The sequence below is a fragment of the Typopeltis vanoorti genome, chromosome 18, assembly GCF_054136105.1.
Source record: "Typopeltis vanoorti isolate ZY-2024b chromosome 18, IOZ_Tvanoo_1.0, whole genome shotgun sequence".
Classification (NCBI taxonomy): domain Eukaryota; kingdom Metazoa; phylum Arthropoda; class Arachnida; order Uropygi; family Thelyphonidae; genus Typopeltis; species Typopeltis vanoorti.
In genome coordinates, this window is record NC_143566.1 from 51096796 (window position 1) to 51110397 (window position 13602).

Consider the following 13602-nt stretch of genomic DNA (forward strand, 5'->3'; position numbering starts at 1 on the left):
TGAATCAATCAATGTTTTCTTCAGGGCTTGCCACTGAATCTCCAAAGTTTGGTTCCTGCTCTCAAACTCTTTCATTTTTTCTTGAATAATATTTGTGTATTTTAGTCTACAGTTCACATCTGAGAGCTGTTCAACTTTTATTCTCTTTAAAACTTTCTTACATGTTCTTCTTTTCCATATGAAATTCAGTTTTATTCTGCTCAAGACTAAATGGTGATCACTTCCAATTTCAAATCCTCTGTACAATCTAGTGTCCTGCACCAGGGAGAAAACGTCACTGGCAACAATGACACCGTCAGTGAGAGTTTTCGTATTCCTTGCCTCTTCTCTCCATGTGAATTTGTGCACATTTTTATGTTGGAACATGGTATTAGTAATAACCATTTCATGTTCTGAGCAGAAATCCAACAGGTATTTGCCATTATTATTAGCTTTGCTCTTTTCTCCAAATTTTCCCAAAATATTTTTGTATCTTTGACAATCATTTCCTACTCTACTATTCAGATCCCCCACAAGGACCAACTTTTCCTTTTTCATTGTGTCAGTTGCTTTCTCTAAAGCCTAAAAAAAATTCCACCACTTCTACCTTAGTAGAATCTTCTGTGGGACCATAAGCACAAATAAGTCTCATTGTCCAGTTCTCCGTTCTGATATTTGCCCACATCACTCTACTTGAGACTGGCTGCCATTCAAGAAGATTAGCCTGGTATTTAGTGCTGAATACTATGTCTACTGTTTCTTTTCCTTGATTGTCATTGCCTGAATATAACATTTTGTATTTATTGGTCAGAAAGATCTCACCAGTTTTTGTCTTTTTTGTTTCAGTCACTCCTATTATGTCGATCTAGTACTTATCCAATTACATTTCTTTGCCATTCAGGCTTCTTATGTTGATTGTAGCAATCTTGAACTCTGGTGATGTTGAGTTGGGGTAAGTTTTAGGATTTATTCCAGTAGCTGAGTTTTTGTTGTTTGACTTGGTTCCCTGGCGAAGCCCAAGCCGGCATGAAATTCTGTCATGTTGTACCATCATTTGAAATTTTGGTTTAAGCCAATTAGAATACAATTTGGTCGGCTAAATCCCAAATTCCCAGCCCATCCTCGTAACTAAATCAGTCGATGTCTTCTTTAAAGTTTTGCTATTGACACTCCAAGGTTTGGTTCTTGTTTTCAGTTTTGTTTCATTTTTTCTTCAGCAATGTTTGTATAGTTGAGTCTACAATTTACTTGTAAAAGCTGCTCAACTAACAGGGCATACCACGAGAAGGTGAGGACTGGCATTAGGTCAGAAGCCCCAACTTTGATTTCTCAACTATAAAGTAAAAATTTGAACTTGACAACATCTATTTGGCTTGAACCCAGCTTGTTCTTCTCCATGTTTGTAGAATCTCCACAATCTTTCTCAACTTCTTTTCAAGTATGCTTGTATAAATCTTACCTGAAACACTTAGTAGAGATATTCCTTTGTAATTCTCACATTCAGCTTTATTCCGTTTTTTTAAAGATGGACACAATGAGAGCTTTACTCTAATCATCATGAATTTGACTTTCTTACCAGACCATCTGAATTATGCAGTTCAGCCACTGTAAGACCTTTATACCTCCATACTTGAGAATTTCTGGTCAAATATCACCTACTCCGGCTGCCTTTTCACATTTCAAGTTTTTGATGGCTTTTCTTCCTCAAATATTGATATATACCCCTTTTTTGCATTCCTCTTGAAAATTTTTAGCATGGTTCTTTCACTACTTGGTTCCTTTCACAGTCTAGGATATCCTTATCTTCAGTTTTCGTGTTACCTTAATCATCTTTGATTCCTTTTACAATACCCTTTCATACATTTCTAAGCTTCTTTATTAGCCTTCAGAACATTTTGTTGCCTTCCTGATATTTATTTTCCATACTCTTATCAATGTCTTCCCATGACTTTTTGTTTAGCTACTTTTACACATAGCTAAGCTCTCTTACATTTTTCTTTGTATTCTTTTAGGGTATCTGTCAGCTTATTTGCTAGGAACTTTTGGTTATGCTTTCTTCTTTTCCAGGCATGCTTCTTTAACTTCTTGTGTCCACCACGGTATTCTTATTTTTCTATCCTTGCAGACAACTTCACCACATACTTCTGTAACTGAATCAGTCAATGTCTTTTTCAAAGTTACTATTGAGACTCCAAGGTTTGGTTCTTGTTTTCAATTTTGTTCCATTTTTTCTTCAGCAATGTTTGTATAGTTGAGTCTATAATTTACCTGTAAAAGCTGCTCAACTTTAATTCTTTTTAAAACTTTATTACCTACTGTTTGTTTCAATGTGATATGCATTTATATCCTGCTTAGTACTAAGTAATAATGGTCACTTCTAATTTCAAATCCTCATGCTGGTTCAGGATACAAGAGTGTATCCTGAACCAGCATGATGATATCACTGTCAACAATGATGTAGTCAATGAGGCTTTTCTTATTTCTTGTCTTCTTTCTATGCACATCTTTATGAACAACATAAAGATGTGCATATCTTTATGTTGAAACATAGTGTTAGTAATGATTATTCATTGTCCTGAGCAGAAGTTCAATAAATACTTACTATTATTATTATCATCTTTGCCCTTATGTCCAAATTTTCCCAAGATGTTCATAATATGCCTGGTTGTATTCATTTCCTGCTCTGCTGTTCAGATCTCTAAGGACCCATTTTCTCTATTTTCTTTATGTCAGCTGCCTGTTCTGATGACTCAAAATTCCTCCATTTTTTTCTTTCTTAGAAGAACTTTCAGTGAGATCATAAGCACAAATAAGTTTCTTTGTCCATTTCCATTTTGAAGAGTGCCTACATAACTCTACTTGAAGCTGCCTTCCAATCAAGAAAGTTATCTTCATGTTTGCTGTTGAATGCTATCGCCATTCCTTCTTTTCCTTGAACATTATTTCCTGAATATAACATGCTATACTTATTATTTAGTAAGATTTGAATGTTTTTTGTCGTCTTTGTCTAAGTAATGCTAATTATGTCCACATGATACTTTTCAATTTTTTCTGGAAGTTTGATTTCCTTTCCATTAACACTTCTTATATTGATGTTATCTATCCTCAGTTCATCTAATATTGGGGTTATTCTTCTTTTAGATGTTGAGTTGGAGCCATTACTAACTTCCGATTGAGAATTTTCCTCCAAAGTAATTGTTATCTTCCAAGATAATAGATTGCTTTGATCTGATAAATTATCAGATGTTATATTTCTGTCTTCTAAGGCACTTTTTACTGTATCAATCCACCTACATCTTGGTCTTACTCTGGGTCTTTTTCCTGCCAACCTGAAAAAAAAAAAAAACTTGTTTTGCTCCTTTCTAATCTTTCCTCTACCATTCTGTTTAAGTGACCATACCATCAGAGATTAGCTCTGCTGACACATTCCTGAATGCTAATAGTGGCAAGTTCTTTCCTAATATCCTCATTTTTAATGGCCATTGATACCATCTGTTCACTCTTAATTTTTCTCGGAACTCTCATATCTCTGATCTCCAGTCTTTGATCAAGTGTTTTATTTCTAAACTAGCTCTCAGATCTATAAGTTTAAATTGATTTGATCACTGCCTTGTATGCAGCTAATTTAATGTTTTGACTAATTTCTTTCTTATTCCATATACAGGGCACATACAAAAAAGTAAGGTCTATTCGAAATTTGCTGCCAAATAAGATATAAGGTTAAGAATTATGGGTAAGCCTGTAAGCCCATAAACGGCAATGAGTCATAGCATGATTCATTAGCTAGCTGTTTACTGTTTTACTTTTGTTCTATTATTCTTTGTTGTCTTCTGTGAATAATTTATAATGAGTGCTGTGATAAAAATTCCTGTCTGTTTTGAGGTTCATGGTGTGATATGGTTTGTTTTAGCAGAAAACAATAGTGCTGCAGAACTTCATTGACGACTGTGTAAGGTTTACAGCTCTAATGTAATGCATGACAGAAGAAGTTAGGCTTTGGTGTCATTTGTTTAAAGAAGAGCACAATAATGTTCACAATAAAGAATGTGGTGGAAAGAGTGAACACAAATTCGCGAGATCGTCGTTTCACAATTATTGAACTTTCTTTTGAATTCCCAGAAGTTTCAGTCATTCATGAAATTGTGACAAAAAAGCTGGGATATAAGAAATTCTATGCCAGATATGTCCCACAAATGCTGACCAATGCGCATCAACAGCTATGAGTAGAATCAGTTCCAAAATGTTTGAAGTGTTACGAAAATGAAAGAAATAAACATTTTTCTCATATTGTGGTGAAATTTCATATGCAAACGTCGAATCAAAAGAACAATACAATAGTGCCATTCATCACCTATTTAAAAAAAAAAAAAAATCAGTTATTCTCATTCAAAAAATGTTGGCCACTGTCGTCTGGGACAGAAAATTGATCTTTCTCATTGATTTTCTTCAGCAAGGAATCACAATTAACTTTCATGTTCACTGTGTCCACCAAATAATTTTTCACCACTTGGCTGACCACTGCGCTCTTCATTGTGAACATTGTTGTATCCTTCTTTAAACAAACAACACCATTGTCTAACTTTACTGTTACTCGTTACATTAGGCCCATAAACCTTATACAATTGTTGGTGAATTTCTACAGCACTGTTTTTTTCTGCTAGCAAAATCTCTATCACACCACGAATCTCGCAACTGGCAGGATTTTTTTATTACAGCGCTCATTATGAAATATTCGTAGAAGACAACAAATGATAATGGAATGAAAGTAAAATGATCAACAGTGCTAATGAGTTACTCTATGCTACCACGAATGCACGACACCTCTCCCGTATGTTATTTGGCAGTAAATTCTGAATGGACCATACTTTCTGGATGTGACTCAGTTATTCAGCTGACTTCCTACTTTACCCACTTTACTGATTCTGTTGTCTATTTCCATATTTAATTTGGCATTTTTTACTAAAAATTATGCCTAAATGACTGAAGTAATTTACTTTTCTCCATTTAGGATATGGTTGATGCTTTTAATGTTTCTGCCTATTTTCATTTTTTTTTGTCTTTTTATTGCTGATTTTTTTATCAAATTATTACAACAGTTATTCAGTTTAGTTAGTCTTGCAGACTTGTACTGGGTTTATTTAGAATTATAACATTATCTGCATAAAGTAAAAAGCAAGGATTAACATAGCCAATTTTGATATCAGGTGTAATACCACTTTTCTTCATAATGTGATCCTTATAGATAATGAATAATAGTGTATGTGTACCCATATTGCACACCTGATTTAACATGGAAATATCTTCCTCCTCTCCTTCAGTTCTAACTGCTGACCTATAATTCTCAAATATAGATTAAGTATTACTTGATATGATGTCCCATTTACACATATAACTGTAATGTTTTTAATTTATTTTTCTCATGGCACCTTGTCATGTGCCTTTTACATTGATTTATTTCAGTCTTAAAGTGAAATCTGATCCTGAACAACCTCTGTTTGGACTGAATCTCGCTTATTCTTCACTAAGCTTGCCTTTCACAATTTTTCTTAGCCCTTTTATATATTGTAAGAGATTTGTTCAGTGCACTGGATTTACTTTTCCACCACTACCTTCCTTGGTTCTCACCGTATGTAGATATCTTCTAAATACCTGTACTTCTAATTAATTTCTGAACTATAATCCCTTTAAGAAAATAAACAGCATGCTCTGCCTTTGCTTTTATAGACTGCCAAGTGGGGGATAAAAGGTTTATTCTCATACCAGGAGCCGTAGTGTTACACTGTAGTTTGCTTGTAACTGCTTAGCCATATGCTTACTGCTATGATCAGCTGTAAAGTTGTTTAATTAAGTACTCCCAGTTATGTAAGCTGAATGTATGCATTTGAATAATTTATCTCTATCGCAGTTTTTGCTTGCTAGCAAATATTTTTTATTCTGATTAGGTTACTTCTCAGTTAAATTAGATTAGAAAGAAAAATTGTTATTGAGAATTTCCATCACCTACGGTTTCAAACTTATTTAGAAAACAATTGGCAAACAGTTCAGATAAACATTATCTTTAGCAAATACCATTTTTTTTTTTTTTTTTTTTTTTTTTTTTTTTTTTTTTTTTTAAATGTGATCTATATAAATGATTTCTGTTCACTGGAATCAAAAGGGAATTTAATGAGCTATGCTGATGATACTGCAATAGTTTCCTCATCAAGCGACATGCTAACCTTAAAGTATAACATGGAATCTCATTTATTAAGCCTACATGGTTCGGTGATAACAAAATCCAAATGAGCATTCAGAAAACTACCTTTATCCTATTTGAACTGAAGAGTAGAAAAGCAATCCTACCAATTAAATATCATACCATACCACTTCCTGTGATTCCAGAAGTGAATGCAGTTACAAAACTATTCAGAGTGTCACCAGCTACCAGTATCAGGGCATACACATGGATTATAATCTAAAATGGAAAATCTATATCCAAACAGTTAACAAGCAAACATTGTATAGAATGCATATTATCTTATAAATTTTTACAGACTATATACGAGGGTGGTCTGAAAAGTTCTTGGCCTAACAATGAAACAACGAATTTATAATTTCAAAATTATTTTTATTTTTCAGCATAATCTCCCTTAAGACTAATACATTTATTCCAAGGATGCTCCAGCACCATTATCCCATCCCTGTAGTGGTTCTCACTATAGGGACGGGATAATGTCTGATTTTCTTCAAATCAAGAGGCAATCACCTCTTGATTCGAAGAAAAATGGTGACCAGCGAATAAGAGTTTTAGTTTTGGGAAGAGATAGAAGTCAGAGGTAGCCAAATCTGGGGAATAGGGTGGATGTTCCAACAATTCATAGTGCAGATCCCTTAATTTTCCCATTGCCAAAACACCTTTGTGGGCAGGTGCATTGTCCTGATGAAAGATGATTTTTTTCTTCTGCAAACCGGGTCTTTTATCACAAATTTTTTCATCTAATTTGGTTAAAAGATCGGAATAATATTCCCTGGTTATTGTTTTACCCTTTTCAAGATGATTAATAAACAAAATACCTTTAGCATCCCAAAACACCGATGCCATGACCTTTCCTGCTGATGGAACTGACTTTGTCTTCTTTCGGGCTGAACAACTGGCTTCTATCCACTGTTTTGACTACTGGATTTTGGATTCTGGTGTGTAATGGTGAATCCAAGTCTCATCCATAGTAATAAATTGAAGCACAAAATCAGTTTTATTCTTGTTAAAATGCTCCAAGCACTGTTCAGAGATATTCAGGCGAGTGCATTTTTGATCTTCTGCGAGCAAGCACAGCACCCATCTTGCACAAAGCTTTTTCATTTGCAATTTTTCATGCAAAATATACCCTACATGTTCTTTTGAAATGCCTATAGTCTCAACAATTTTACGCACTTTGACTCACCCGTCATCCAATATCATATCGTGCACTTGATTCATGATTTCTGGTGTTGTTACACTTTTTGGACGTCCTTCAGGTGGATCATCTTCAAGGCTGGTACAGCAATGTTTAAACTCAGCAGCCTATTTCTTAATTGTCGTAAACGAAAGAGAGGAGTGCCCATAAGCTTTTATGAACTTTGAATGAATTTCTTTTGGTGTTAAACCTTCTTTTACAAAGAATTTTATAACCACACAATACTCAATTTTATCCATTTCAAGGGATACAGACAACACTTTTGCTTCAGCTGTGTAAAACTAACTACTTGATAGAATGACTTGCAATTTCAGATGGGTGCTTATGACTTGAGTTGGTACATCTGTCATGTACAAAAAAAAAAAAAAAAAAAAAAAAATCTTGCTAATAGTGTTGCCATGTATGGTCAAGGCTGAGAACTTTTCAGACCACCCTTGTATATAGTCATTTGGTGCTGTGTGTGGGAGGAGGATACTTGCATTGGATGCGACAGAGGAAACTGTCACAAATAGATTAGCAATGCTTAATATATTATGGAGTTGACAAGTTGACTAGTTGTTAAGAGGGCAGAGATGTTTTTATGTATCATGAAATGGCACAAAAAACACAACCTTCTAAATAGCAAACTAATGTACCACATTTTACATCCTTTTTTGTGGTGAGGATTCACATACAAAAAAGTAGATGAGTTTCTCCTCTTTATAAGGCATCTCTGAATTGGTGTGTACAGGTTTGGTTAACTGGATTTCTTTGGGATGAGTAAATGGTGGATAGGTGAATAACAATAACATTTCTGTGGAATACTTCTTATGAGAATAGATTGCAGGTTTTTCGGTCACAAAATTATTGATAAGTGGTAAAGAGGGATATGATAATAATGTAAGGTACTAAAGAGATCTTACAGAATTGATGCACAAAATATTTTTCTGTATGTGCTAAGAAAAGGGAGAGAGAAAGAGAACAAGGTGTTATCCCTGCAGTTTATAACAAGAGTGTGGTTAAGAAGGATGTGAGGACAAGATTTTTTCTTGGATGATTGGTGAATGATTGCGAATTGGTTGCCAGAGATGGTTATGAGAGCTTTGTCAATGAATTAAGCTGAAGGAGAGACATGGTGAGTCATGTGGATCTACTCTGATCAGTCTTTTTACTCCATTGGATACCCATATACTAATTGATTATATGAATTATAATATTAGGATTCTTAAAAAAAAATAGTTTGTTAAAACATTTAATCTCATTTTATTCTGATGATGTCATGTTTTCATTGCATTATATTAATTTAGGTGTGCAGTGATTGATGCTCATATTAGTAAATTTAAGAATGAGGTGACAACAGAGATGATGTAATGTTAAAATAATTTTACCACTGTTTTCTGTATTTCACCAAAGTCAGATTAGCATTATCAAGAGCAGGTATACAGAGTAAGAGAAATGAATGGGAAGAAATACAAGGATATACAAGGAAATACAAGGATAAATACAAGAAATGCAATGCCTGAACTCCTAAATTGCACCACCTAGGGGGCCTGATTGGGCATTCTTGGGCAATGGACTGAATAGTCTTAGGATAAATGTTTGCAAAATAAATAAATTATATATATATATAAAAAAAAAAAAAATGTAATAGAATGAAAGAGTGAAGCAGGCAGACAAGATAAGAACTGCAAGTGAACATTCACAAGCCAGCCCTGTTGGTGGCAGATCTCACACTACACATATCAGTTTGACCACAGTGATAATTGCTTAATATATGGTCCAGTTGCTCTCTCTCTCTCAGAGCATCGAATTATTTGGTCTCAAACTGTGTCTGATGGATTGGTTTTTCTTCTAACAAACAATACAATAGACTTTAAACACATTTAATAGTAGTTACATATATTTTCCCAATGTGAATTTTAGTAATTTTGTGTTATTTATGCCATTGCCATCCCTGGTTAAATTCTGTTAGAAGGCAGGTATGATGATAATAAGTGTTCAAGTTCATTTTTGATTCAAAGAAATTTGCAGTTATCTCTCAGTACAGAAAATATGATTATAAGAAAGTCTCTCAATGTAACAGACTTCCAGAAAGTCCTAACAATACCTCTTATACACAATGTTGCTCCGAATGAAATTAATATATAGCAAACTATCTGTTCTGACGAATTATTTTTGTGACCTTTATTGGGTTTTCCATAATCAAAATTGACTCTATATTTGTTATTTTTATGAAATAATAAATTATTAAAATCAGAGTCTCATTTGAACTTCACCAGTAGCTTTTGCTTAGCATATCCTTGTGTTCTTTTTTGTGCATTAATTTTCTTCTACTTCAAAGGCAGATTGTTAGTAAGATGTAAGGTTTCCCCAAAATATGAAAGAGAAAGGAGTGATCAAATTAGGAACCCAAAAAACAATAGATCAGTTTGGAATAAAATTGTTGATAGTAAATCAGTGAGAAAATATAACTGTGTTGGATTATCTAAACAACCTAATCTAGAAGTGCTTCTTCTGAACCATTTTCCTTATAGTGTTTTAGAAACAGTTTATTTGATTTTAGGGCAATTGGTGGAGAAGTAACTACTGATGGTGATTTCTTAATATTTGAGGGAAACAGATACAGCCGTAAAGGATTCCTTTACAAGGTTTTTGCAATGTCTGCAATTGTGAGTATTTGTATTCTTGATTACTAAACTATTCTCAAAAGAAAACAAAATACTTAAAAAATGTCTAAGTTTTTTCATACTAACAGTTAAAAAATTGATTTTGGTGTATGGATGTTTTTAAATATCCTAATGAATAGACATTCAGTCTGAAATCTTTCCCCTACAGAAAGCGTGTATGCATGTGTATATATGTATATATATATATCGATGCATTTTCATCAATGTACACCTCCAGATTATGGAGCAGTGATTAATTTTTTTTTACCTCCCTTCACGGCCCTTACTGCAGTTTAACAATATCTCAAAATATGTAACAATGATATTGTTACATTTTTTGAGATATTGTTAAATTCTGTTGTTAGATATTGTGATTACTGGCCACGGATATTATTAACAGAATTTAACAATATCTGTGGCCAGATATTGTTAAATTCTATTGTTAGATATTGTGATATTACAAAAGGTTTCTTTGATTGTTTGGAAAGAATGTACAATGTCCCATAAAACATCTGTTGAAGTGATTGACAGAACACTGAGGATATCAGATCAGATGATCAAAGAATGGGTGGAATAACTTTTATTTGCGGGTGACTTTCAACAAACACTGCCTGTTGTATCCTGTGGAACCAAGTCGGACGAAGTCGATGCCTGCCTTAAGAAATCATCAATATGACATGATATAGAGAAGTTTTCTCTCAAAACCAATATGCATGTTCACTTACATGAAAAGGAGAGATTAATGCACATTAGAGTCTCCTTTTCCTTAAAATTGTTAAAAATTGGAAATGGTGAATTACAGCAAAGAGACGGAAAAATTATATTAACACATCTAAATATTGGGAAAATTGTCTAAACTGCAGACGAACTGTTGTGCAGTGTCTACCTATCTACTGAGAACATAACAGAAAGGAAAGGAGAGATAGGTTTTTCTTCAAAAGATTCCATTGATTGAAGTGTAAAAAAAATAAAAATATTAAAAAATAAGAAATTATGGCTAGTTTTGATGTTGTCTCCCTGTTCACAAATGTACCTACAGATAAAGTTCTTATGCTGTTGCTGCTGCTTATAGGTAAATTATCAAAAAAAAAAAAAAAAAAAAAGATGTCTTTATTAACTCACTGTATTAACTCTGGCTATTTCCAGTTTAAAGACACTATTTACAAAAATCTGATTTAGCCATGGGTAACCGTAATCACCCATACTGGCAAACATATATTTGGAATCTTTTGAAGAAAAAGCTATCACTTCCTTTCCTTTGAAACCAAAAATGTGGAAAAGATATATCGATGACATATTTTTAATCTGGAGCCATGGTCCTGAATCTCAGAACTTCCTTGACCACTTCAACAGTCAACACCCAAATATCAAATTTACTGCAGAATTATAGGTTGATGGCTCTCTCATTCTTGGATGTTAAACTCACTTGCATTTCTGAGAAATTAAAAATCTCAATTTACAGAAAACCAACTCACCAATAGATATCTCGATGCACAGTTCCATCACTATCCACTTCAAAAACTTGGTATTATCTCTACGCTAGGAAAATGTGCTCACTTACTCCTGTGTGAAAAAGAAGATATTAATAAAGAGCTTCAGTTTCTTCTTACTACTTTTCAACAAAATGGTTATTTGAAACAAACAATAAGAGCCATAGTTAGCTCTGTTTTGCCCAAATTGGCCAAAGTTCTTAAGAAATACAACATCTGGACTTCATTCACTCACTCCTCTTTTGAAACTCTGTTCCTTGCTAAGTAGGCCCAAACAAAGACATGATAACCTTAAATATCCGAGCATTTACCGAATTTGGTGCAAATGCGATAAACCTTATTTTGGCCAGACGGAAAAATCCATCGAATTATGTCTTGAGGAACATAGAAGATACATCACATACGCAGAACAAGAGCTAGTGCTCTGTCGAATCATGTAATGAATTCTGCTTACACTAATATCTTTCATTGTTATGATGAACTAGAAAAGAGGATTGTGGAATCTAAAGATATCGTCCTTAATCAAATACATGCTAACAACAACCTCATTTATAATCTCTCAGACTGCCATTGTGTTGCCATCCAACTTTGGCGATCATGAGATTTTGAACACATGCCCAACTTCTTCAAGATGAAGTCTTTTTGAAGACTAAACTAGTCGTGCTGAATTAAACAGTGTTTTTTACTTTTTATTTCTCGGGTTTCAGTCATTTAATCTTTTTTAAATATATATACCGTATTTGCCGGCGTATAAGATGCATCCCCTTTTTTGTACACATTTTTTAGGAAAAAAACTTTATCACCGAATATTATAATGAATTTACAGTATTTCAAATATAAAGTAATAAGTAGGTCTACTTTCAACAAATACCTAATCTAACTAGGAAAGAGTACCCACCTTTTAATCATCAAAACCCAGAAATTCATCTCCAGAGCTAAATGAAGAGAACTTGAAACCTCTTCTAAATGAGAATCTGAGTCCTTATACAACAAATTGCATTCTGTACCATCCAGTGCATTACTAATTCCACACTTAAATGATTTAACCATTGTCTCAGTTTTCATAGCATCCCATGAAGCTTTGACCCACTCAGAAACTTGTGAAATGCTAGGCTTCTTCCTGATGGCGTAACCTCAAAATCTGAAGACTGCATCCAACTGTTCCACTTCTCCTTCATAAATCCCTTAAATGGTTTATTAATACAGACATCTAAAGGTTGAAGCTGACTAGTTAGACCTCCTGGAATTACAGCTAACCGAGTTTTCAATTCCTTGAGTTTATTTGTAACATCGTCTGTTCTGTGAGAACGAAATTGATCCTATACTATCATGGCAAGCTTCTTCAACAGTCCACCAGGGTTCCTAGACCAAATTTTATCTATCCATAACTTCATTCCTCCTCCATCCATCCAGCCTTTTGCATGAACATGTACAAACACTCCTTTAAGCAGTTTTTCTTTGGGTAGCGTCTTCCTTTTAAAAATCAATAGTAGCGGCAATTTTGTCCCATCAGCACAGCAGGATAAAACAACCATGTAGTGAGTTTTTTTCGTGCCCCGAAGTTTTAATAGTAACACTTTTAGTGCCCTTGTAATCTACAGTTTTGTTTGAGGGCACATCAAAAGTCTGCGGAACCTTGTCCATGTTTCCTATTTGCGCAAGTTCAAAATTTTCTCGTTTCCTTGCGTTAATGACGAATCGATGAAATTCAATAATTTTTTCTTCATATTCAGCTGGCATCTTTTGTGATATTTTTGTTTTAGTTTGCATACATAGCTGGTTTCTCTTCATGAATCTTGAACACCATGATGTTGATCCAGTAAAGTTGGCGATCCCTCTATTAGTGGCTATCGCTTTCGCTTGATGAATGATCATTTTTGTAGACACTGAAAGTCCCGCTTTTCTGTGGTCTAAAATCCAAGTATTCAGTTCTGCCTCAAGTTCTGGCCATTTTGCAGTTCCACTTCATAGGTTATGTTTACTGTGAGTTGCTTTTTTTAAATCCTCTTCCTGATTTTGCCAAGTTCTTATCATTTTCTCAGTTGGGGTGGTCCA

General features: G+C 34.1%; 1 protein-coding gene across 1 annotated transcript in view; it reads left to right on the forward strand.

Annotated features, from left to right (window-relative positions):
* Spt5 (Transcription elongation factor subunit Spt5) overlaps nt 1–13602 on the forward strand; it is a 428434-nt gene that overhangs the window by 193078 nt on the left and 221754 nt on the right. The window contains 1 exon segment of the mRNA XM_090408290.1: nt 9955–10060. Within this exon segment, the coding sequence (XP_090264416.1) occupies nt 9955–10060 (106 nt within the window).